Source organism: Sitodiplosis mosellana, unplaced genomic scaffold, assembly GCF_009176505.1.
Source record: "Sitodiplosis mosellana isolate CC-2019 unplaced genomic scaffold, AAFC_SMos_1.0 Smas_scaffold_6226, whole genome shotgun sequence".
NCBI classification, from domain to species: domain Eukaryota; kingdom Metazoa; phylum Arthropoda; class Insecta; order Diptera; family Cecidomyiidae; genus Sitodiplosis; species Sitodiplosis mosellana.
The window spans coordinates 5327220-5352200 of NW_022601467.1; the positions used below are offsets into that span (position 1 = coordinate 5327220).

At 38.8% G+C, this 24981-nt stretch overlaps 4 protein-coding genes across 6 annotated transcripts; 2 read left to right on the forward strand and 2 right to left on the reverse strand.

Annotated features, from left to right (window-relative positions):
* Window positions 1-521: 521 nt before the first annotated feature.
* On the forward strand, window positions 522-8262 carry LOC129578661 (uncharacterized). 2 transcript variants are annotated; one of them, XM_055467540.1, is made up of 14 exons: window positions 522-635; window positions 854-1780; window positions 2025-2241; window positions 2435-2556; window positions 2645-3021; window positions 3168-3759; window positions 3930-4070; window positions 4210-4334; window positions 4413-4541; window positions 4647-4815; window positions 4894-5443; window positions 5517-5682; window positions 5772-5882; window positions 5995-8262. In XM_055467540.1, exons 2-14 carry the CDS (start codon window positions 1657-1659, stop codon window positions 7579-7581), a joined length of 4410 nt encoding a protein of 1469 aa, XP_055323515.1. In that variant the 5' UTR covers window positions 522-635; window positions 854-1656; the 3' UTR covers window positions 7582-8262. The 2 variants fall into 2 exon arrangements, with proteins under 2 accessions (XP_055323515.1, XP_055323514.1); XM_055467539.1 differs by having other exon boundaries at window positions 548-688.
* A 1353-nt stretch (window positions 8263-9615) lies between these two features.
* Window positions 9616-11492, reverse strand: LOC129578664 (signal peptidase complex catalytic subunit SEC11A). 2 transcript variants are annotated; one of them, XM_055467548.1, is made up of 5 exons: window positions 11229-11492; window positions 10874-11133; window positions 10588-10765; window positions 10168-10214; window positions 9616-10069 (listed from the first exon to the last, which is right to left on the reverse strand). In XM_055467548.1, the coding sequence occupies exons 1-5, from the start codon at window positions 11295-11297 to the stop codon at window positions 10060-10062; spliced, it is 564 nt and encodes a 187-aa protein (XP_055323523.1). In that variant the 5' UTR covers window positions 11298-11492; the 3' UTR covers window positions 9616-10059. The 2 variants fall into 2 exon arrangements, with proteins under 2 accessions (XP_055323523.1, XP_055323524.1); XM_055467549.1 differs by lacking the exon at window positions 9616-10069 and having other exon boundaries at window positions 10164-10214; window positions 11229-11474.
* Window positions 11493-11756: 264 nt separating this feature from the next.
* On the forward strand, window positions 11757-13806 carry LOC129578662 (uncharacterized). The gene is made up of 5 exons (XM_055467541.1): window positions 11757-12367; window positions 12431-12574; window positions 12661-13167; window positions 13236-13376; window positions 13449-13806. Exons 1-5 carry the CDS (start codon window positions 11915-11917, stop codon window positions 13704-13706), a joined length of 1503 nt encoding a protein of 500 aa, XP_055323516.1. The 5' UTR covers window positions 11757-11914; the 3' UTR covers window positions 13707-13806.
* LOC129578660 (mucin-2-like) lies at window positions 13764-24696 on the reverse strand. Its single transcript, XM_055467538.1, has 9 exons — window positions 24292-24696; window positions 23949-24120; window positions 23833-23870; window positions 23687-23739; window positions 22993-23540; window positions 22363-22932; window positions 21812-22297; window positions 15065-21376; window positions 13764-14957 (listed from the first exon to the last, which is right to left on the reverse strand). Exons 1-9 carry the CDS (start codon window positions 24475-24477, stop codon window positions 14035-14037), a joined length of 9288 nt encoding a protein of 3095 aa, XP_055323513.1. The 5' UTR covers window positions 24478-24696; the 3' UTR covers window positions 13764-14034.
* Between the last annotated feature and the right edge of the window lie 285 nt (window positions 24697-24981).

Below are 24981 nucleotides of genomic sequence, written 5' to 3' on the forward strand. Positions count from 1 at the left end.
TTCTTCTTCGTTGTGTTGTTGGTGTCTCACACTTGCTGTATTCGCGTAGAATGACTTTGTTTTGCTATATTTGGCATTCATATTACGAAAATGTTGTGAAAAGTTCGCAACACCATTGAATATGTGGTGAGCGAGTGAGATCCGTGTGCCTATTGTGTGCTACAACACACATGCTTACGATGAAGGCATGAAATGTGTTGTTGCTGTTGTCGAGTGTTGTATATAAACACAAGACCTCTTTGGTTGGCTGCTGCTACTGCTGTGCTGTTCTGTGCTGTACTGCTGCTGCCGCTGCTGCTGCTGCCGTTGCTGCTAACACACAGAGATAGAGAGACTGAAAGAGCGCGCACTATGCTGTACTCCGCTGTGTACCAATGCACGCGAGCAAGCAGACAAGTGACGAGAATATGACCATCATCATCATCAACAACACAACCAACACACAAACTACATTCAAATGCACACAACACAAACACTGAAGAAATGCTTCAACATACAAACGTCAAACTGTGTATTGTATTGAAACAAAGGTAATGGCAATCAGAGGAGAATGTCAAATCATACCAAAAAAAAAGTATACAGAGCTACAAGCAAGATTTGTCGATCCACGTCAAATAAATGATTTCTCATTCTCAGTAATAGAAATCTCATTTTGTTTTCTTGTTGCTCCCTCGAACACGAAGACGGAGTGAGAGAATTTAAAGAAGAAAAAAAAACTAAAACCACATAAACTCCAAACGCATTACAAATTTTCGCATTTTTTCGCATTATTTTCAGTTTTGTTTTCGATATTAGATGCTTTATTTTTCAATTCGTTTTATATGTTTGATTCTTTTTGTTTTTTCGTTCAAAGTGTTGCGATCAAATTCAATTTCTGTGATTTAAGAATTCACTCCAATGTAGTCAATAAGTTGATATATATAGTAAAATCTCACGGATAAATATTCACGATATATACAAATACACATGCAGCCGTAGCAGCAGCAGCAGCAGCAGCAAAGTGAACACAATTTAAATAAGGAAAATCATGAAATTCGAGTGATCAAAAATCAATGTGAAGCAACAAAGAAAGCGAAAATTGTTGTTCTTTTCGTCAAAGTTGTAACAACAACAAAAAATATCTTATAAGTTTTTGTGTTTGCATTTCTCTGTGTGTGTTCATTGCGCTCATACACATTTGTTTTTTCTCTGTTATTCATCATTGCGAACCGTTTTTGGAAAAAGTTCGTCTCTTTGTTTCGCGTCGCGGAGTTTAGTCACAAACAGCAAGATATTGTAATGTGTTGATTGAAATCTTTGTTGGTTGTCTTTCATCCAAAGATTCGCATTCGAAAACAACCACTTCAGTTATGGTTTGGTAAAATAGAATAAAAGTCAATTTCTAATCGGTGAGAGCCAGTGAATAATCATAATAACGCGGAAAACAAACGCAGCACCAACGACAGTAGCAAAACAGCAATCTTTCTATTATGTAGTGGATTTACGAGGGAAAAAAAGCGAGAAAAGATAAATATTTTCGTCAATTTGAATGGAATACACAACGAAATTTATGTCATTTGTAACGAATTCCAAATGGATTGAGTGGAACGCAAAGTACATTGAAAGTCGCAGGAAAAAATCAATGTTTCAATAGTGATGTGATATTAAAGTAGTATAATGAGTTGGATACTTATTGGGGTGATTCTCACCTTGGCGCACACAAGTCGACACAGATCTACATTTGATAGGATTATTAACACAAACGGACTAGTTATTGATGCATCACCAGTTCCACCAAACGGTAATACAATTTGCTTTTTTTTCTCTCTATTCTTTTTCTTTCCAAACCACGATGAAATTTCCATTGTTATTGTTGTTGGTAGTATGACCAAGCGAAGAAAACAAACAACAGAACCGAAAAACCGATTATTTACCACAAAAATGCATTAGTTCATTCAACTTGTGTGTGTGTGTGTTTGTGTTTTGTTTGATATTGATGTGATTTCACGTCCTATTTATCCGTTTAATTTCGTTTCGTTTGGCAGCTCCATTCTTAAAACCAATCAATCCATACATTAAACACTGGGAAGCAGCGCATTTCGATGCGAAAATAATCGCAGCTGCACGGCATCAACACGAAATCCGAAGACGAAAACGACATGCCAACAGCACAATAGCACATGATGCCGCAACAACAACAACACCAGCACCAGCAGCATCTTCAGTCAACACCATAAAATTTCAATTTTTTGCCCATAACAGGTAAGCAGCGCGAGGTTAAACTAGATATAGAGAAGAATGGTGAAATTCAAGCGCACAATCCAAAAAAAAAATCATTTGTGTCGATTAATTATCGCGTTGAAATTGTGTGATCTGTGAAGCGAACGAGGCCTGAACAAATAAGAATGAGTGTATGATTATTTTCTCTCTTTCTCTGTATGCTGCTTGATTGTAGGGAGTTCCGAGTGTTGCTACGTGAAGATCCCAATTCAATATTTTCACCAAATGTCGAAATTGAAAATACCGATGGACCGATACGTTACGATGTATCGCGCGTATATTCAGGAACCTTGGAAGGTAATTTCAGAAAAGAAAAAATGGTCGATTTTGCCAAAATCAAATTTTGTTTACCAAAAAACCCATGCTAATTTTCATTTCATAACAGACCATGATGATAGCATCGTTCACGGCATTTTGACGGAGAATAATTTATTTGACGGATCTATTATAACACCAACCGAAAACTATTACATAGAACCAGCATCCAGGTATTCCAATGAACTGATCGACAATGGAATACACACAATTGTATATAAAATAAGCGATGTACACATGTTACCGCACCAAAAACCATCATCCACTGATCCAACGACGGCAAAGCACTACTGTGCCAGCCAGCGACTCCACAAGAAAATGAAAATGCGCAACAAAAAGCAGCAACTCTATGATGCACTGGACATAGAATTAAGTGATAAAAATACAATTAACAAACCCGTTCCAAGTAAACACTCATCGCGTAGCAAACGATGGTTAGCGGATGAGGTGAGTCATAGCGAGCGAGAGCGCGTGCACACCTACTTTCTACCATTTCTTTCAAATTGGTGAAATTTCACAACTAACTTTTTATACACCCAACCAATTTGCGTTCATTCAATTTTGTTTTGTTTTTTTTTCGATTTCAATTTCAGTTACTTGAGAGCCGTGATCCTCCATTGCCCATAGATTTAGATGCACCGTACAACGATGAATTTACCGTTTTCAGTCGAAAATATAACAAAGATCATAACACTGCCAAAACGGACGAACCATGGAGGAATATTTTAATTACCAGCTACAATGCGAAAAATGATTACGCTTCGAGAAATCTGTCGAAAAACCATCCGAATGCCACCGCCGGAAGTGGCGGTGAGGAGAGAGGCCAGTTTCGAGAACCCACTCGCATTTTGAATGCAACATATTCGAGGCCAAGCCATAAAACGCACGTCGAAATCATTACGAAAAATGGTGCTACGAGAAAGCCAAACATCATTGGCAGCAACTATAATCCGGAAATGATATTGACCCGCAACAACTTCCATCATCATCAGCACCATTCGAATATCAACAATAACATTCATTCGAATAGTATTGATGCCAAATCCACGTATGACCGCAAAAGTACATGCATGCTATACTTGCAAGCCGATCACACGTTCTTCGAAAAACTCGGATCGGAGGAGGCAAGCATCGAAGCAATTACACGGCATGTGCAACGTGCCAATACAATTTATAAAAACACAGGTACGGAGGTAGACATATATACACACACACTCATAATCTTATCTACTTAGCTATCAAGCAACCTAGCTGACAATGCAAAAATCGTGTGCCACACCATAACGTCCTTGACTCATTTTACAATCGATGATTTATTGCTGATTTTGTTTTTCATTTTCTACTTTCGACAACAGATTTTAATGGAGATGGCAAGGCTGATAATATAACATTCATGATTAAGCGAATAAAAATACACACATCGAATGCCTTAAAAGACACCAATTATCGTTTCCCGGGAAATTATGGTGTCGAAAAGTTTCTAGAGTTATTTTCCGGTAATTGAAACAAAATTGAATGCTGTCGGAAAACTCTTATCGTAATTATTTCTGAAATGCATCACTCACGGTTGTTGTTTCTCTCTCTCTCTCTCTCTCCCTCTCTCCCTCCCTCTCATTCGCACTCTATAAAACACAGAGGAAGACTACGATGCATTTTGTTTAGCCTACATGTTTACATATCGAGACTTCGAAATGGGTACGCTTGGCTTAGCATGGACAGGTGACTTGAAAAATGCTGGCGGTGTCTGTGAAAAGAATGGCGTAAGATTTGCTGATAAATTTCCTAATTTGGATATAACTTTTTCAATGTTTATTTCTGTTTATTTCCAACATTTTTAGCACTATCGAGGTTCATTAAAATCGCTCAACACTGGCATTGTAACACTTTTGAACTATGGCAAACACGTACCACCCGCTGTATCGCACGTTACTTTAGCGCATGAAATTGGTCATAATTTCGGCTCACCGGTAAGACTTTGTTCTTTTATGTCATTTTGGCACATTTTTCTGTGTTGATTTCCAATGAGATTTTTCAATTGCGTTGTTCAAAATTTTGACTAATTTTCCATATAGCATGATCCAGAGCTATGTACACCGGGCGGTGAAGATGGCAACTTTATAATGTTTGCCAGAGCAACATCCGGAGATAAAAAGAACAATAACAAGTTTTCACCATGTTCATTGAAAGCAATCGAACCAGTGCTCAATTCCAAAGCACGCTCCAGCAAAGGTTGCTTCACAGGTAATGATTTTGTTCAGTGCTTGTTTTATTATTTTGTTTCAAATAATTCATTCAATTTTTTTTCTTCATAACGAATAGAACCTCAACAAGCGATTTGTGGCAATGGTGTTGTCGATCCGGGTGAAGAGTGTGACTGCGGTTGGGAAGAGGACTGTAAGGATTCCTGTTGCTATCCAATGTCAACGAACCCAAGCATCGATGAGAAACCATGCACATTAACACCAAGAGCATACTGTAGCCCATCGCAAGGGCCGTGCTGCACCACATCGTGTACGCTGAAATTCGGTGATAAATGCCGTGACGACAATGGTTGTCGCGATCCAAGCTTCTGCAATGGACAAACAGCCCATTGTCCACCATCGGTGAACAAACCCAATAAAACGATTTGCAATAAAGAGTTTGTTTGCTTCATGGGCGAATGCACCGGTTCAATTTGTTTGGCCTATGGCTTGGAATCGTGCCAATGCATTCCAACGGCCAATGATCCAAAGACAAAAGCCTGTGAACTCTGCTGTAAATTACCCGGCGAAGGGAATCCGTGCAAAAGCTCATTCGAATGGAATGATAAACCATACGATGTACCTGATATGTATTCGAAGCCAGGGACTCCGTGCAATGATTATAATGGGTAAGTGATGGGTGAATTGAAATGGATTTTTTTCAGAAGAAGATGAAATTTAATGCTATGGATTTATTTGCAGTTATTGTGACGTCTTCCAAAAATGTCGAGAGGTTGATCCAGCTGGGCCATTGGCTACACTGCGCCGACTTTTGTTATCCGAAGAGTCAATTGAATCGTTCAAAAAATGGGTTATGTCCAATTGGTTCGTGGTTGCACTCATAATCAGCGGCATTATTTCATTATTGGTATGTAGCATTTTGAAGAACATCATCAAGACAAAGTTATTAGCTTTGGAATCGTATCAAGTTCAACATAATTTATTTCGAAAAAACAGATTTTGAGTACGAGACTATTCGGAAAGGAAATCAATCGTAAGTCGAAATCAGTGACGATAATCCATAGCGCGACCACAGAAACAGTTCGACTGCCTGATGATAGCAATGGGGTGAGTAACCGATTGGAAAAGAGATTATTCGGCTATTTCTTGTTGATTTTATTGCCATTGTCAAATTCATCTAATTTTTTCTCTTATTTGTGAATTCCCATACAAACTAAAGGTAATCGTGCACGCTGCGATCCGAACGAAGGTTCCGCTGAAGAAAAAGGTGCGTGGCGAGCGCAGCAAAACGAAGCGGTCGTCCGCTTTAAAGAATGCAGAAAGTTCCTCTAAAAATGTCGAAAAGGCAGCCACCACTGCCGGTGGGGTGGCCGCAGCAGTAGCAGTGCCCACAACTTGTAATTCAAAGAGTAAAACACTCAAGAGTTCCATTGAAAAGCACACAAAGAAGATACGGAGTCGAAAGACAACCGATGGTACACGTACCGAAAGAAAGATATCGAAAAATCCGCTGGCTTCCACCATGGCAAAGGTGAAAAGTTCGAGATCAAAATCGAAATCAGCGTCAAAAGCAAAGGAAATGTTAAACTATAGCCAGCGTGCATCTGCCGATGAAGATAAACTGAATGCATTCGGCAAAGTGCAACAATGGCTACTCGATTCGCCGACGCAAGCAACGTCAGCGCTTCAAGAATTAGATCAATTAGATAAAAGCCGACCAATGTGCAAATCCCAATCGCAAACGCATAATCTAAGCTCAACGCAAGGTTCACCGAAAAAGGTGAAATCACTGAGTAATTTACAAGAGAAGGTGAAACTGCAAGTTGTTTATAAGCCACCATTTAAGTTAAGTCTAAAGCTATCGAAAAATTCGGCTGTGCAAACGAGACCCGTGGCCACCGCAAATCCTGCTGAAGCGTCACGAAATCGGCGGGCCGGACGTGTTGACAAAGCTCGCAAATCGACCGGTATGACGGAGAAGAAAAAACCGCGAACAGCATTGTTGCTACAGTCGAAGAGTGGGCGGGATGTGGACGATCATGGTTTTCGATTGAAATCAAATCATCGTCGAACCGAAGATCGGCAACAATTGATGCCGGCCGCCGAACGCAAGCAAGACACGCTTGAACTGAAAGCCGAACAACAATCCAATAGTGGTTCGAACAGTAACGGCAGAGGTGCAATAAATGATGAAAAGAATGCCAGTGGCAAACTCATCGAAACAACAAATCCAGTGAATACCGATACATTTAAAATCAGTAAAACGTCCAGTGGAACCAAGCTTTTATCGAATAGCAGCAGTGCGCTGAATGAAATCGATAATCCACCATCGCTAAGCATGGGCAGTGGTGGTGGTGGTGGTGAAAAAAGTAAAACATCGAATGTCGGCCATCGGAACAGCTTTATAAATAATATCCGTAATAGTGGCACCGATTATATGGCATCATCGTATGCACCAAATCGAATGTCAAGTACATCGAATTTATCGAAAAATGATTTGCACAAAATCACCCGGTCTAGTACAACGAATCTGTCGAAGAATCAATCGCAGCGCAATAGTTACGATGTGAAACCGTACAATTTTCACGACGTAAACCGTAGCAATAGTACGCATAATTTTAGTAAAGATCGTCTCAGTGAAGCATTGCATTCAAATTTGCTAAAACAACCATCGCACACACGAAGTTCCAAAACTAATTTAAATAACAGCGAAAATGGTTCACTGCCATCGTCAGCCGGTTCCTCTACCTCATCAACGAATACGAATACGAATTCGACCACAAATATGAATGCAATAGATCCGTAAATCGTACCGATTGAACGTGACGAATGTTCCAAATAAAGAAAAAAGAAGAAAAACTAACGAACTACACGCAGAGGAAAACAAAGTGAAGAAAAACGCAACATTACACAAACACGAACACAGACACAAAAATAATAACTAGAACTAATCTCAATGTCTTTTGGTTAAGAGAAACCCCTGATACTGTTCTCGTTTCTTTATTATTATTTTTTCGTTCTTCTTTCGTTTGTTTGTTGTTGTTATTGCTGTGTAGAGATGTCGATCTATATTTTGTACTTAACGGATATACGCTTTATTGTAAGGTCGCAAACATTCGATTGGATTCGCATTGCGAGCGATATACAGATATATAAATTCCTCTTCATTTCAACGCTTGGCTTGTTCTCTTGTTTTGTGTTTGCTTAACAGAAAAGAAGAAGAAGAAGTAGTAGATGAAAAAATGATCGATTTTTCTTTATTTTATAATTAGCGTGAGTATTCTATTATACAGGTATAACCTTTTGCATCAGCGCTTCCAGAATGTATTATTAACAATCACCGAATACAATCACCAACGAGAAAAAAAAATCCGATTATTTTTTAATTTAAATGTAAATTTTCAAACGAAAAACACTAACTAACGAACAACAAATTATTAACACAAAGAAATTTAGCTAAAGAAACGAACAAAAAAATGAAAAGAAATTAATAATGATATTAATTGAGATGTGTGCAGGAGATAGAGAGTCCGGTTGCTTCGATACCCTTTATTTTTTACTCACTTTCAGAAAAGAAAACAAAGAAAAAAAAACAGCAATATCATATTGTATATGGGCAACCGTGCTTAAATTAACTTTGCAATGAATCTCCCAAGATACAAAAAGGAAATGAACAAAAAAATGCTTTCAAAAAAATGTGGTTTTAAAGATTACGCATTTCGATTCTTTTAACGATTTAATAACAAACTAACAATAACATAAAACTAGACATTTCAACAACATTTGATTATGCTAAAGCATTTGCAGCTGCCGGCCAAAATTCAAACAACGAGCTGGATCTCATTAAATGGAAACAAAAAAAACACTACTATATTATAGACTTAATCCATGATTCACAGCGATCAACGTGTATTTCAAACCGAATATAAGACACACACTGACTCACCCATTTAACTAGCATAATTCAAAGCTGTTGTGACAACTCCTATGCTAAAAACAAAATATCCGTTAATATTTTTGATATTCTTCTTAGTGAAAAAACGAAACAACAAAGCAGAAAAAATATGGAAATATTCTCAATAACAAAGAAAAAAGAAAGAAATACGACACGAAGATTGCAAACAGTGAGATCGAAATTAACCAATGAGTATTATTTTGAAAAAATGATGTAAACTAATCTGTATTATTTATTCTCTAATTAAACTAATTTAGGCGAAAAATTTAAAAGAAAAAGAAATGGTCAATAAACTAAAACAAAACAATTTTGAAGAAATGAAGAAAAACCTTTAGTTGTGAGAGTACACACAAAGTACACATTCAATTGATTGCATATCCAATTTTTAGACAATTAAGTGACAAAATAACAAAAGATACACACAAACAATTTCATCAAATTTATCATGTCAGTGAGAGACGTAGAAGGAGATGATGACAGATGTTATTAACAAACGAAGAAGAAGAAGATTAATCTTTAATTTTACTTGATGAATTTTTAATGTGAATGCAAGTTTAATGATTTAAATTTATTTTACTAATATTATCAACTATCGACCAAAATTTCCACGCAAATTACGGGTCAGTGGTTTTAGAAAAGAATGAAAACAGAAACAAAAAGTTCTATTATTATATTATAATTATATTATGATTGTATGAACAAAATGAAAAACACAAAATAAAATTTCCTTTTTTGGTAAAATCGTGAAAAAAGAAGCAAATTATCGTTTTTAGTGTGACTTTTTTTCACATTTAATCAGTTGTTTCATCGGAAATGTTGACGTCCGGTGTACAATACAAATAAAGATATGATGAGGAGGGGGGAGGGGGGATTATAGACACATGATTTGTATCGCCATTCAATAGATTTATTTTTTAAAAGGTCGGAAAATTGAATGCGTGACCTATTTAAATGAAGATTACATGTTACATGTTACAAGTAAACTTATTTCTTTTTTACTTAATTAACTTTTTTTCCTTCCGTAACTAAAAAACAAATTTATTTACATTTAGCTTCTTCATTGTGTGTGTATTTTTTTTCTTTCTTTTCTCTTACATGCATTTCATAATTATTATATTCTTTTGTTTTTCTCTTCAAAGTCGGCTTTGTGAACTTAATGTAAATTATCTCGTCGAAATGATTTTGCTTCGTACGTGTTCTTTGACTGAATCCTCCCGACAATATCGATTACGTCGGATTTGGTGAATGAGTTGGATCAAAATTTAAAAAAAAAATATAAATGTGTGTGGACTTGTGTTGAATGTTCTACGATTATTCTGAGCATGGAATCTAGTCGCTCCTAAATGGATGAAAAGTGAGTGAATAATTTGTCATTATAAATTGATGTTTTTTTCTTTTAAAGTTTTGTTTAAAAAGTGAAAAAAAAAGAATGCTTACTCTCTATGTAAGAGCACATACAACGCTAGGATACCCAGAATGGCATACTGAAAAAAGCAGACAAAATGTGATTAATTATTAATGAAAAATCGATTGGGATGCTTGTCGGATTTCTCGAATTCAAAGCACTCTACAACCAATATGGATCTGCCCAAAGTCATAAACTAAACGTGTAAAACGCCTAACGCTTCACATAGCCTTTGTACATTAGGGAACGTTTACAAAAGGTTATTTCGGGCCATCTTAGTTGTATGACATGTGTTTCGTTTTCAAGTGAATTCCATCAATTAAAACAAAAAATAAAATAAATAGACATTTCTTTTGATTCATATGATGATGTGTCACCTTTTGCTGTTGAATCGAAGCAAATGTATTTTACTTTTCGTTCTTCTGAAACAGAAAAATCCCCTTTTTCCTTACCTTAAAGTTTGGATATTCGTTCATGTATATCGTTATCATTCCGACATACGGCAAGACACCTCTAGCTCGACCGACAATGTCGTTCTTTGTGAGCCACAATTGGCCTGGAGCATACAACCCTCTGTCATCGACCGAGTTGTTGTCGCCTTTCGTCAGGAATTTGACAGTGCCATTTTCTCTGCGATAAGGGAAACATAATCATTTAATCAGTATAAACGTGTCAACGAAAAAGGTCAAGCAATGAAAAATTGTGGAAAAATCTGGTTGAAAAACCGCTGTTGCCTACTTTTCGTGCAATTTAATGACTCGATGTACGATGGGAATGTCTCGGCCTTCCACTTTGAACACAACAATATCACCGACGCGTACTGGTTCCTCGCGGAAATTGGTTAAGAACAACAGATCACCACGATGGAATGCCGGTTCCATGCTGCCACTTAATACGACCACAATTGGTGATTCACTTCCCGTAACAACCATCAATCCCTTCCAGATCATCAACGCTGACGAAACAATCATACCAAAACTAAGGAATTGATACAGATGCTATAACGAAAGGAGGGAGATAGAATCGTTGGTTTGCAAATGATATTGTCAATTTATTCCGCAGTCGAGAAAAGACGAGAAAAAAAATCACTTACTTGTCGTTTATCCATACGTTGAACATCTTTAAATAAAGAGCTCACACTCAGTTGCTCAAAAACACCCATGATTTTCTGATAAAAAATGCCTTTATTCCGTTTCTCGAGCGACAAAAACCTATCGGGCCAGATGATGTGTTATTCTTATGTTGTTTGCGGTACCGATTTGCTGACGAAAGTATATTGCATACTTTTACAATACAATGTTTCATTTGGGCATTTACCACGTCAGAAATGTTGCATTGTGAAGTGTCAAATTGTGTCAATAGGCAATATGGCGGACAAGTAACGTAACAGTGTTTTTTTGTCTTTCGTTTAGTACAGTGAACTAAAACCATTCAAATATTCCGTTAATTATAAGAAAATCAGAAAATTTCTATCAAAATTTGCTTTTTTCTTGGGTAGTTTTTAATTTCAGATTCAGTTTTAAATGATGAAAATAAATTTTTCTTCACTTTTACTCCGAATCTCATTGCTTAGATTGAAAAAAAAAGTTCGAGACATTTTTAGACCAAGACAATTCATTCTATCTATAGGGAGGATCAATGGGCCAAAAAAAAGATATATACACAAAAAGCGTGACACTTGACATTGTCATTGAAAAAGCCGCATGAAAACAAAACCGATTTATTTTGGTCGCGAACATTTGAATGTAAATTAGATTCGGGTAAACAACTGTTGTTAAAATGGAATTGGATCGTGGAAGGTATGATATGGTGTGTGAACAGCTGAAACATTGTTTGCTCCCAGAGCTTGACCGTGATATTGGCGATGAACCATTGGTGAAAGAGGATTTCGGAATTTTTCGATATGGTCTTGAAATGAATCTACAGCTTTTATTCGATGTCATCGCAAAGAAAGAACGAATTCTACTCGAACCATTCAAGGAGGACAACACATTCCGCATTCATTTTGTGTTGTTTTTACAACAACAGTCTGGCTATGATGAAGCACCATTTCAGACAGACAACGAATCGATTTCGAAACAAATCCGATTCTTGACCGATAAATACTACAAGAAAGTCGCATCAGAGCCAACCATTCGGAATGAATGCTTGAAGTATTACAAAGAAAAATTAACAGCGAACAAATGGAAACGAAACATCGGAGCGGTCTACGGCTTTCTTCAAATGGTTAAGGTAACAATGTTTGCTTTGTTGATGGCTTTTCACTTCTTTTCATGATATTTTTAACTTTGACAGTTGCATCAACGATTGATCCAAACCAAATTCACTTCGGACGATTGTTTGTTCATGCTATCGGTTGGAATGCACCTGGTGGAATATTTTGAGCCGGTCTACAAGAAATTCGGAATCATCATATTCAACATTTTATTGGAATACGGGGTAAAGAACATATTTTTACAACAAATTCACTCTTTCACGTCTTAAAAGCGATTTACTTAACACCATCTATTCACATTTCCCTTCAGAACTCTTCTGACTTACAGAAATTGAACCTATATCAAGTGATATCGAAAAAGTTGATGCAGCCGCTAATTCAGAACATGACCGACGAGGAAGGTACTGTGTTAGTGTTGAGCTGTGTGTACAAATGTATCGAGTCGTTTGAAGGATGGCGCGATCCATCCATGTGGAATGAAGTGGATGACGTTCTGGAAATAATCATGGATCGAATTCCAATCGAAACGGATAATCGTTGTACTGCTATCCTCTTTATGTTTGTATGCAGTGTCACGACATTACCAATGGAAAAACCACGAATCTTCAGTAGCCTCACAGATATTGAGCATTTGGATCAAGTCATTGCTACGTGCGTAAAACCAGCTGGAGAAAAACTGGAAATATTCAGTCAGTTGAGAGACATTTTCAGTTCACATCATAATCTTCTGATTGGTCGTTGGTCAAAACGACTCCTAAGAATGTTCAAAGATCGAGACGTAATCGGAAAAGCAGAGGAAATTCGATTCATGCTATTCGTAAGGCACCAAACAATTCGCGATTAAAACTGTGGTTGAGTTATACGATGTCTCTTCTTCTTATTCAGATTATGCATATTGTTTACATATGCGCGTTCTACGGCAGTCCATGGTTCATGGGAATGAAATGGCAAGAATCACTTCATGAACTCATCAGTAACTTCATGAAATTGGTCGCACATAACGTCTATCGTGATGTGTTCATGGATGTATGTTCTTATTTGCTATGGCTCGAGTTTGTTTTGATGTTGTATTTTTAATTTTTCAATATTTTATTCAAGGAAATTTACGCATTTTTGGACACGATTAAGCTTCATTTGGAAACGGCAGAAAGAACAGTGGATGCCTTCCAAGAGGCGGATGAAGAACACGTCACCAATTTGATAAAATCCATTCACGATCTCATTCCGGAACTGAAAAAGTTCTGTATCAGTGCAAAGGAAGCCGATGAAAAGGAACGACAATCCCGAAAGTCAGAATTCGCATCCGATAGACCAGAATTACCCGAAGACAAATGGAATTTAGACAGCGATGACTGAAAATTGAATCAATGCAAAAATACTGTGTTTCCAAAGTGAAATGTAAAACTCACGACATTTTTATTTGGCATATGAAATAAACGTTTATTTACGCATAACATTTTTATTTTGTTTAACATAATAAAAATAAACGGAATGAATGCTCAAAACATGGCTTTCGTTGTTATTTAACTGTCTGAATAATAAAAAAATGTGTTATTTTTTGTATCAACAAAAATCGTTAGTAATGCGTTGGATTAAATGACTTACATACCTAGCAAATAGAGTGGAAAAAAACAGAAAAAATATTTAAATGGAAGAAAGTAAACAAAACCAAACGCTTAGATTATTATTTGTGCCGTCGTGTTCGTGTTGAAATTCGCGGTGTGCTGGTTGACGCTTCGGTGTCATTCGATTCAGCCGCTTTCTTGGTTTTTCTTGGCTTCTTCTCAGCTACGGTCTCTTTGGCGCTCGATTCCACTTCGGGTTCGGGTTCGAGATCCTTTGCTTTTTTAGTATTTCGTGATCGTTTTGGCTGCTCCTTTTCCTTTTCCGCTTCTACTACAACTACTTCAGTGTCAGCTTTGCGTGTACGTTTGCCTCTGGCCTTTGGTGGCTCTTTCGTCGACACTTTTTCTTCCTCGACTGTTTCTTGTTTTGCCGGTTCTTCAGACGAAGCCATTGCGATGTTTTCCTCTGACTTTGAAACAGTTCGGCCTCTTTCCGCTCGTTTTTTCGGTGCTGGTTTGGGTGCCTCAGTCGTTTCTGTTTCAGTACTTTCAACAATAACGACCTTCTTCGGTCGACCGCGTCTCGGCTTTTTCTCAACTGGTTGTTCGACTGATTCTTCTTCGGTCAAATCTACAACGGGCTCAACCACAACAACTGGCTCAATAACAATAACCGGCTCAACGATAACAGTCGGTTTTCCTTGAGCTTGGCTAGCTTTGCGTCCTCTTTTAGCCGGTGGCTTGGCTGAAGCGTCATCATCATTTGACTTAGCTTCTTCGGCGGGTCCTTTGGACTTGGCTCTTGACCGTTTTGTTGCCGGTTTTGGCTTGTTTCCCTCAATCGGTTCTTCTGTTTCTTTTATTGCTTCGGTAACACTGTCTTTTTTCTCGTCATTTGTTTGGATGATGCTTCCCTTTGGCGGCTCATCTACACTGGCCTTTCGTGTAAGTTTGCGTCGTGGTTGTCGTTTTGGCTTTTCGGTTTCTGTTGGCACTGGTTTATCCGCTTCCTCTTCCTTGTCCTTTGGCACAACACTTTCGACTGTAATAAAAGAAGATACGAACACAAATGAAGGAATAAATAAATTGTGGAAAAAACAAAACGGATAGTATTTTCAAACCCAATCAATGCGTTCATAAAAATTTTACCTTCTTCATCTTTGTTGTCATCATTCTTCGCCTTTCGTGTGTTCCTTGTTGTCTTTGGTGTGGCAGTTGAGCTGGGTTCGACGATTGTTAAAACACGATTACGTAACGAACGTAATGAATGTGGCGTACCAACTGCTGCTGAATTAACATGGTTGAGTTGAGTTTTCAGCTTTTTCGGTGTGTTTTCATCCGGATCAATTTCAGTATTTGCACGTTTGCGTCTTGTCATTTTGGCTGCGGTCTTTTCTGATTTTTCTTTTGAATTTTTCAATTCATCATCATCAGCCATTTCTGCCGGTTCACTTGTCGAAGGAGCGGTTTCGTCGCTCGGTTCAACAACCAAATTGCGATTGCGTTTGTTCAACGGTGTTCCAGAGCTACCAGCAGCTTTCTTTTCTTTGGATGTTTGAACCACGTCTTCCAGCTTCTTTCGTCTCAAAGTTTTTCTTTTTGCAACGACACCATTCTCGGCGCTTTCAGATTTATTTTCCAGAGCAGTGTCTTCGCTCTGTTTGCTAGCATCGACAGCGTCTTGCTTTTCAGAATCAATCAGATTTTGTTTATCACTCAACTCAAGCGACAATTTCGTTTTCTGGCCGGTCAATCGTCCAGCACGTTTCTTCGATGCGGGTAACGGTGTTCCGGCTCTCTTACCAGCCACTTCAGAACTCGAAGCGGCGGCATTGTCGATGAGATTCTCTTCAAGCACGGCTGCAACCAAAACATTAACCGCATCTTTGCTTCTGCTTTGTTCAATGGTTGATTCACTTTTGCTTGTTGTGCGAAGCCGTGTGCTGCGTTTCTTCAATGGTGTCGATGGTGTTTGGGACGTTGATGGAATCGCAACATCAAAATTGACCTTAGACTCTGTAGGATTTGGCTTTTCCACGTCTGACTGCACTGATGCTACATTTTCTTGCCGAAAAGTACGTAGTGTCTCGGATTTTAAAGGTGTCATCTTGACCACGCAGTTGAAATCTTTTGGTGTTTGCACTGCTGCTTCTCGATCCGCATTTGGCTTACGTTTTGTTGTTCGGCTCGCCTTTGAACTACGAGTAGCTCTTGTGGCTTTGCTAATTTTTTCCGGTACAACATCATCATGAATTACCGCAAGTTCGGCTTCAATGCACTCATATATCTCGTCAGTTGGTTTATCTTCAATTTCCCGATTGTCAACAGAGTTAATATTCTCCGAAACTGGTTCAGCAACATTTTCTTCAGCTTTTTCAATAAAATTCAGAACTTCTTCCTCTTCCGGTTCCACTGGTGGTTGAGTTTCCACTGGAGGAGTCTTTCTTCGTTTAGTGCGTTTACCAACTGGAGTTTCAGTTTCCAAATCTGGTCGTTTGCGTTTTGATGATTGAATAACGGCCGAATTGCTATCGCCAGCCAACTTTATTACCGTTTCTGGTTTTGCTGGTGTTGTTACACCGGCAATATCTTCACTTTGTGTTGAATGTCCAATCATGACATTTTCGGTTTGCTCACTTTCAGTCGAAGTCACCTCAGACGCTTCTTGAACTTGATTCTCATTGACGGCTGCACTCTCGGTCGGTTCATCTTCAGACAAAGGCTCTTCAAGGGACGATACAATTTCAGTGTTGCACGGTGTCTCTGAAGCAAGAGTCACGTTCAATTTTCTTAGTATTTGTTTTGGTGTTTCAACGAACGTATTTTGTTTGCGTCGCGTCGATCGTGTGACTGAAGAAGTGGCTTTGTCATCGAACATGTTATTCGTTCCTTTTTTAATCGGCGTTGCAACAACGATGTCATTTTCCATTTGTGAAATTTCAACTTGTACGTTTGCTTCCTCGCTCGATGTTGCCCCTTTAGTTGGACTTGGTTCAACGACTTCATCGACATTCTTGTCTTCGAAATTTGAAATCGGCTCATTTTCAGTTGGGTCCAATTGCACGTTTTCTTCAGCTGGCGCATCTTCTGATGTGTCGATTTTGCATAGAGTAGCCATAGCCAATTTCCGTGGTGTTTGTTTTGGAGTAGCCGATTCAACGACAGTATTACGTCTTGTCGATCGAGTAAGAGCTGAATTTGCACCCAAATTCGTAACCGAATCGATTTTGACTGGTGTTGATGAAACGGCTGTATCATCATGACTTTGGACTACTTCGTTTGATTCTGATTCAACTAGAATCAAATCAACGTTTTCTTCAGCATGCCCATCTTTAACGATTGCGCTTCGGTTGAGTTCGTACACACTCGATTCGTCTGCTTCACATGGTGTCTCTGGGACGTAGCTGATGTCCAAGTTTCTTGGTGTACGTTTCGTTGTCATGGTATCGACAATTTCTTGTTTACGTCTTGTTGACCGACTGATAGTTGAATTACCCTGAGCGGCCAGTGGAGCTTTGGCAGGCGTTGCAAAAACGACTTCTTCATGCTGAGCTGGCTCAGCGGATACACTTTCAACCTGCTCATCGTTGGTTGAAGTCAATTCGGATTTCACTTCGCTCTCCTCTTCTTGAGTTTCAATTGGCTTTTGGATGGCTGAAGATGGTGTTTCGGTTGTCAAAGCCATACTGACATTTAATTTTCTGGGCGTGCTGCGCTTTGGCGTAACAGAGCTAAGTTCAGCAATAAGCGGCTTACGTCTTGTTGTACGTGGAAGAGTTAAAGCTCGTGATTCATCTGATTTCACGGTATTTTGAACCGGTGTCGAAAAAGCGGTTTTCTCGTCCATGCTTTCTGGTGTTTCAGTGTCGTTCTGGTTTTCATTTTGATCGTCGATTGCTTCAGCATTCTCGTCCACATCTACAGAAGGCGTTGAAACAGTATCTTCATCGGTTTGCGTTGGCTCCTCCTTTTCAACGGATTGAACCGATTCAACCTTTTCATCGACTTGCTTCTCTTCTGTGTCGCGCTCATTTTGATTGCTTTCCGTCGATGTTTGTGTTTCAGATTTGCATTTAGTAGCAACAGAAAGAGTTTGATTCAATTTTCTGGGTGTGCGCTTCGGTGTAAAAGAGCTAAGTTCAGCAATAAGCGGTTTACGTCTTGTCGCACGTGGAAGAGTTAAAGCCCGTGATTCATCTGATTTCACAGCATTTTGAACAGGCGTTGAAAGAGTGGTCTTCTCGTCCATGCTTTCTGGTGTTTCAGTGTCGTTCTTTTCACTTAGATCGTCGATTGCTTCAGCATTCACGGTCACATCTTCAGAAGGTGGTAAAACAATACCTTCATCGATTTGCGTTGGTTCTTCTTTTTCAATAGATTCAACCAATTCGACATTGTCTTCGACTTGTTTCTCTTCTGTAATGTTCTCATTTTGATTGCTTCCAGTGGATGATTGCATTTCAGGATCACTAGGCGTTTCGTGAATATGAATAACATTTAATTTTCTCGGCGTACGCTTTGGTGTTGTGGATGCAATTTCAAGAATTGGTTGCTTGCGTCTCGTTGATCGAGTCATGGCCGAACTACACTCGCGGTTCGGTTCAATTTTAGCTGGCGTTGCAAAAACGCGACTTAGAGTTGATTCAAAAACGTTGTCTTGTGCCTCTGAATTCGATGGCACTTGTGATTCGAGATTTTCATGAGATTGTCCTTCTTCGGCCGATTCTGACTCGCACGGTGTCTCTGAAACAAGAGTCATGTTCAGTTTTCTTGGTGTTTGTTTGGGTGTGGCAAACTCAACCACCGGATTTTGTTTGCGTAGCGTCGATCGAGTAACTGAAGAAGTGGCTTTGTCATAGATTTCGTTGATCGATTCCATTTTAACCGGCGTTGCAATAACGATGTCATTTTGAGTTTGTTGAAGCTCATCTTGTACGTTGGTTTCCTCGCTCGGTGTTGCTTCGTTAGTTGAAATCAGTTCAACGACTTCATCAACATTGTCGTCGTTGATACTTGCAATCGGCTCATTTTCCATCGGCTCCTTTTCCATCGGCTCCGATTCCACGTTTCCTTCCGGAGATTGCTCTGGAGCAATGGATTCATCGAGTGTACTTTGTACGGCATCTTCATTCTGTGCAGACTCAATGCACACTTGATCATTGATGGCAATCACTTCGGATTTCTCGTCGCTTTCCTCTTCTTGAGTTTCAATTGGCTTTTGGATGGCTGAAGATGTTGTTTCGGTTGTCAAAGCCAGGCTGACATTTAATTTTCTGGGTGTGCGCTTTGGTGTAACAGAGCTAAGTTCAGCAATTAGCGGCTTACGTCGTGTTGAACGTGGAAGGGTTAATGCTCGAGATTCATCTGATTTTATAGCATTTTGAACCGGTGTCGAAAAAATATCCTTAATATCAATAGTTGTATCATTGATATTTTCGGATGCTTCAGGTTCATTCTTCTCGATTTGTTCATCGATTGCTTCAGCATTTACAGCCACTTCATCAGCAGGCGTTGAAATAGCATCTTCACCGGATTGCAACAACAGATTGAACAGTTCGTCAACGTATTCAGCCGATTCAACATATCCTTCAACCTGCTGCTGTTCTGTGACGCTCTCAGCCGATAATTGTGTTTCAGGCTCGCTAAGCGTTTCGGGAATGTGACTTACATTCAATTTTCTTGGTGTACGTTTGGGCATCGTTGTTTCAGTACTGACACTTTCTTTATTGCGTCTCGTTGATCGAGTAATGGTTGAATTACTTTTAGCGACCGGTGGAACCTTGACAGGCGTTGCAAAAACGGCTTCTTCGCGCTGAGCTGACTCAACGGATTCAACCTGTTCATCTTTGGTTGAAGTCAATTCGGATTTCACTTCGCTTTCCTCTTCTTGAGTTTCAATTGGCTTTTGGATGGCTGAAGATGGTGTTTCGGTTGTCAAAGCCATACTGACATTTAATTTTCTGGGCATGCTGCGCTTTGGCGTAACAGAGCTAAGTTCAGCAATTAGCGGCTTACGTCTTGTCGCTCGCGGAAGAGTTAAAGCTCGTGATTCGTCTGATTTTATAGCATTCTGAACGGGCGTCGAAAGAGTAGTCTGATCATCGATTGCTTCAGCATTCACGGTCACAACTTCAGATGGTGTTGAATCGGTATCTTCATCGGTTTGCATTGGTTCCACATTTTCAACAGATTCAACATTTTCTTCGACTTGCTTCACTTCAAGAACGCTCTCATTCTGCTTGCTCTCTGCGGATGATTGTGGTTCAACTTTACACGGAGTAGTGGCAGCAAAACTGACATTCAGTTTTCTCGGTGTGCGCTTTGGTGTTGCCGCATCAATGGAAAATGGTTGTTTGCGTCTGCTTGTTCTTGTAACAGATGATCCGTGATTTTCGTCGGATTTCACGATTATCTTTGCTGGTGTCGAGAAAGCCACGACATCATCGGCATTTTGTGGTGATTCTACTTCCACTTTTTCGCTTTGATCGACATTCGATTGAGCCACAAGTGATTTCGATTCGGCATTCTCTTGATCCTCGTCTTTGGCTAGAATCGCGCTTTCATTTTGCATGACCTTGGATAATGATGGCGTTTGAATTTTACTGGGAGTATTTTGAGCCACACTAATATTCAACTTTCTCGGAGTGGATATATTGGTGATTTCAAGATTAGGTTGACGGCGTCTGGTCGACCGTGTTACCGATGAATCGCATTCAATAGTCGATTGAGCTTTGACTGGTGTTGCAATAACGGCAACCTCTTCATGATTTTGTGTTGGCATTATGACTTCATCAACACTCTCGTTTACTTCTCCTTCTTCTTCTTTCGACATTGAATCGTCCACAATTTTTTCTACTTGTCCAACTGAGCTACTGTCTTCCGAAACCATGCTCGTTGTCTCGAACTCGTTGCTTGGTATATCATCAACTTTGCTCAAGTCGGCAGTTGGAGAATCTGTTGTCGAATCTGCAACGGAAGCATTTACCTTTGACGGCGTTTGAGCTACCTCGATCTCAGCCATTATAGTAGTATCTCCGGTTGACTTCATCGACGGACTAACCGATTGATTGGCTTCAGATGTTACATTAACCGATGATGTGTTGTCACACGAAGCAGTGATATTTCCCGAATCAATCGATTCAAACATTGAATCGGAGGAGGAGAATTCCAATCTGTCCATTGTATCATCATCCATTTGATCTTCACCTTGCGCATCAAGTTCACTGCTGAAAGCCAGTAAGTTCAACTCTTGAGTTGTATCGGTGCTCAGGCAAACGGATACGCTTGAGCTCGTAGCAATTGGGACAACGCATTCAGCTTCGTCGATATTTGACTCGATTGGTTCGGATACGTTCTCTTCTACTTCGGTTTCTGGAGCATTGACAAGATCTGTAGTTTGTAGATGTGAAATGCTTTCATCGACTGGAACATTTGCTTCGTTCTCTGTATTTGAATCGAATTCTAGTGAGAATGAAAAGAACACATGACAAAAATGCGTATTAATTAATGGTCAGAAAAACAACGAATCAATCAAATGATTAGAATAAAAGAAATGGCATCTCAACAGCAACTATAACAAAATATACAGTTTCATGTTAGTCTATTTCCAACATATACAACTTGTATTTGTTTTTATTTCTCTTCTCATAACAACACATTGTCGCCTATGTTACGATATGAATATTCTTTGCTGTCCTCTTCAGTCATACTCTCTCTAATCAAAATTTGTTTACATTGATTTGTTTGTTTCAGTTTTACTCATTTGTTGACGCTTTTCTATTCATAACACTGTAGTCAATAAGGAATTGAGAAGTGATTTAAAATAACAACCGACATACATTCAATCAGTTCTAAAGTTCTAAATTAAAAAGAAAACAAATATATTCGAAAACTTACGTTCGGTTTCATTTTGAGTGGTGCACGATTCAGAAAGAAATGATTTGCTAATGGTATCATTCCCGATTTCAACTGCCTCTCTTTGTGCTGTTGTCGTAGCTTCTGTTGCCATCAGACCTTCTTCGCTTTGAACTTTACTAGCCGAATCATCAGCAGGCGCCAAAATTGAGTCATTTTTCTGTAGTTCAACTGTTTGTAATTCGCTTTGAATTGGTTCAACCGTTGTGTTTTGCAGATCATTTGTCGTGGTATCGGTAATGGTCTCTTGTTTCATTGCTTGAACTTCACCACTTTTTTCACTTTCCTGAAGTGTGCTCGTGGATGATTCTGGTGAAGCTATCTCGCTTGTTGGTTCGTCCAACAATTGTGGTTTTGTGTCTGTTATACTTTCGTTAGCATCAACACTTAGGCTTTGTGAAAACATCGTTACCGACTCATTGAATGTGCTTGTTTGCTCATTTTGTGTACTTTTCTCGAGTACATCATCTGAGTAGGGGGACATAAATTTTAATTATAATAATTTTTCAAATAAAATCTCTTAATTTGCTAACCTTGTTGTTGTTGTTGTTGTTGTTGTTGTTGTGATGGTGAAGGGCTACTTGGGACTTCAGCTTTGAGTTCAACATTTTGTTGGTGTTCATCAGAAGCGTCGGCCTCAAACATATTCTCGCTGTCCAAAACAGTACTATGCTCATTCGCTGCCTCGACTTGTGATTCCTCATCTCCTTCCTCACTGCTTAAACTAACGACAGACATGTTTGGCTGACCAATACTGATGTTTTGTTTCACAATTTTTGAAATTGTGGCTTCGGATTTGAATGAATACTCGCTCTTGTCACAGTCGATTATGCTGCAAGATTCGCTCAACACTTGGACATCACTGTCCTGTGAAAGTACCTCTTGTGTTTCGGGAACGAAAATGTCTTGTGTTTCTGGGATAACATCATCGTCATCGTTTGATGAAAATTGTTCAATGGATGTATCGGCATTTGTCAAATTTTGTGTTGAATCGATGTCAAGCAAAGAGCGATGCGACACAACTTTTTGCTTTTCTTCATCTTCTTTTCCTTTGACATCCAATTGTTCACATTTGACATTGGCTTTGTCGGTAGTGTCTGCACCTAAATGTATCAAAATTTAATTAAATGTCTGTCAAACGGTTGTGTCACTTTTCAAATTACCTTCAGTACTGTTAGCCGATGCCAAATTCTCGGTGTCTTCATTAGCGCTGGTTTCAAAGAGATCATCGGGCAATTCGATTGGCGGGCACGAAATGGATCGTTCAAACATTTCCTCGTCATCGAAATCGACATTTTTGTCGTTAGTTTCTTGTGTACCAGTCCCTTGAGATCCATCGCTACTCAACGTTATCACCGAACAATTGCTTGGCTGTGACTTGATTGCTACGGCATTACATTCCGTCGATTGTTCAGACGGCACGTCAAAATTCATCAGATCTCCATCCGATTCCATTTCATTTTTGACTAATGTAGCGTTTGCAGTGGATGTGATCTGCTCGGTTGCGGCCATTTGTGTTTCATCCAAATTGATGAGCGCTTGTGACACATCAATCAATGGTGCCGTTACATTTGGCCCTTGTTCTATAAATACAGAATCGTTCAACTGTGTTGGTATAACGGAGCAACCGGTGCTTCGTTCATCATCAGATTCTGCAGAAGGCACATCTTTGTCATCAACATCTTCATGAGCCGACGAATACAAATTAAGCCTAAAGAAGTAGAAATATTTGGGGTTTGGTGTTCCATGAAACAATTAAATAATTAAGAAAATACTAATTTTCTCTCGAAACAGCTCAAACAATGGAGTATGACCAATACTACAACAACTCAGAGTTTACTACGATAAGCTACTTACGGATGAGCTGTAAGTCGACCTTTCGATCGCTGTACGCGTATCAGCTTCATATGCTGAAACAAAGAAAAATCAACTGTCAAAATCATATTGCGACGGAAAAAAAAATTATGAACAAAAAATGAGCAATTTTTATGCAAAAAAACTACCTTTTTGGCTGGATCGGACCATGATGCAAAATCAGCATCTGAACAGAAAAAAAAAAATAAAAAAAAATTTAAAAAAAAATTCCAGAAAATTTGTTTGACATTTCAAATTTACATACCATTCAAATCACCGCCAATATTTTCTTTGGCTTGTTTGACAAACACCCATCGAAATTCGACACCGTCGCAAATTTTGATGATGCTATTGTTGAACAGTGGTCGTACCGATGGTCGAATGATTGCCTTGTCATTGACAAAAATTTCATTGGTCGTTTTGTTTGCAATCGAAACCTATTGGGATAAGCACAAAAAACATGTACAAACATGTTTTGGGCGCCAAAACACAAACAACTTATTAACACCGAGTTTTTGTCAACAAAAATGCACTAAAAACTCCTATTATTTTACCACCATTTCGTTAACAACACACATTTCTTGTAGCAACGGTATTTTTTCACTTACCCGACCGGAGTCGTCTGTCGATATTTCGCAGGATACTTGATTGGCTGGATTAACGTCTTTTATATGATGATCATCGAATATGGATGTACCAAAAACCATTTTAGTTTTATTCGACTGAATAATTTCACCATTTGTTCCATCTTTATTCAGTCGAATTAATCTTCCTTTGCTCGACAGCGGAAACATTGTTCCGAAATCGTTAATCGTTGTTCGTCACACAAATTAATTGTTTTGTTTTTTTTTCGTCGTCGTTCTATTGTCTTACACTGCACTATAGGTATTTTCTGCTTTAGCGTTTTTCAGTTACTGACTCCGCGTCAAATTCGGATTTTCAAATGAACATCTTGTGAACAAACAGCTGCATGTGTCAAGCAGCGCCCCCTTTGTGTACTAAAATTTCGGTATGCAGATTGTGAAAGTCTCACTCACGTATTTACCGTCTTTTTTGTTCGAATGTTTTTATGCAGTCTATCGTTTGAATTATTCTGAAGAATTCGAAATGATTTATTTTATTTTAACCGAATGTTTTTATCTTCGTGGCAATTTAAATTGAATTTTTATTCAAACGATAAACATTTTCGGTCATTCTTCTCCAAACTGACATATGAGCATGTATTGAAAAGAAAACATTGCATCAAAACGGACGATTATACCATATCCCTATTGGAAAAATTGAAATTTCGATTGGCA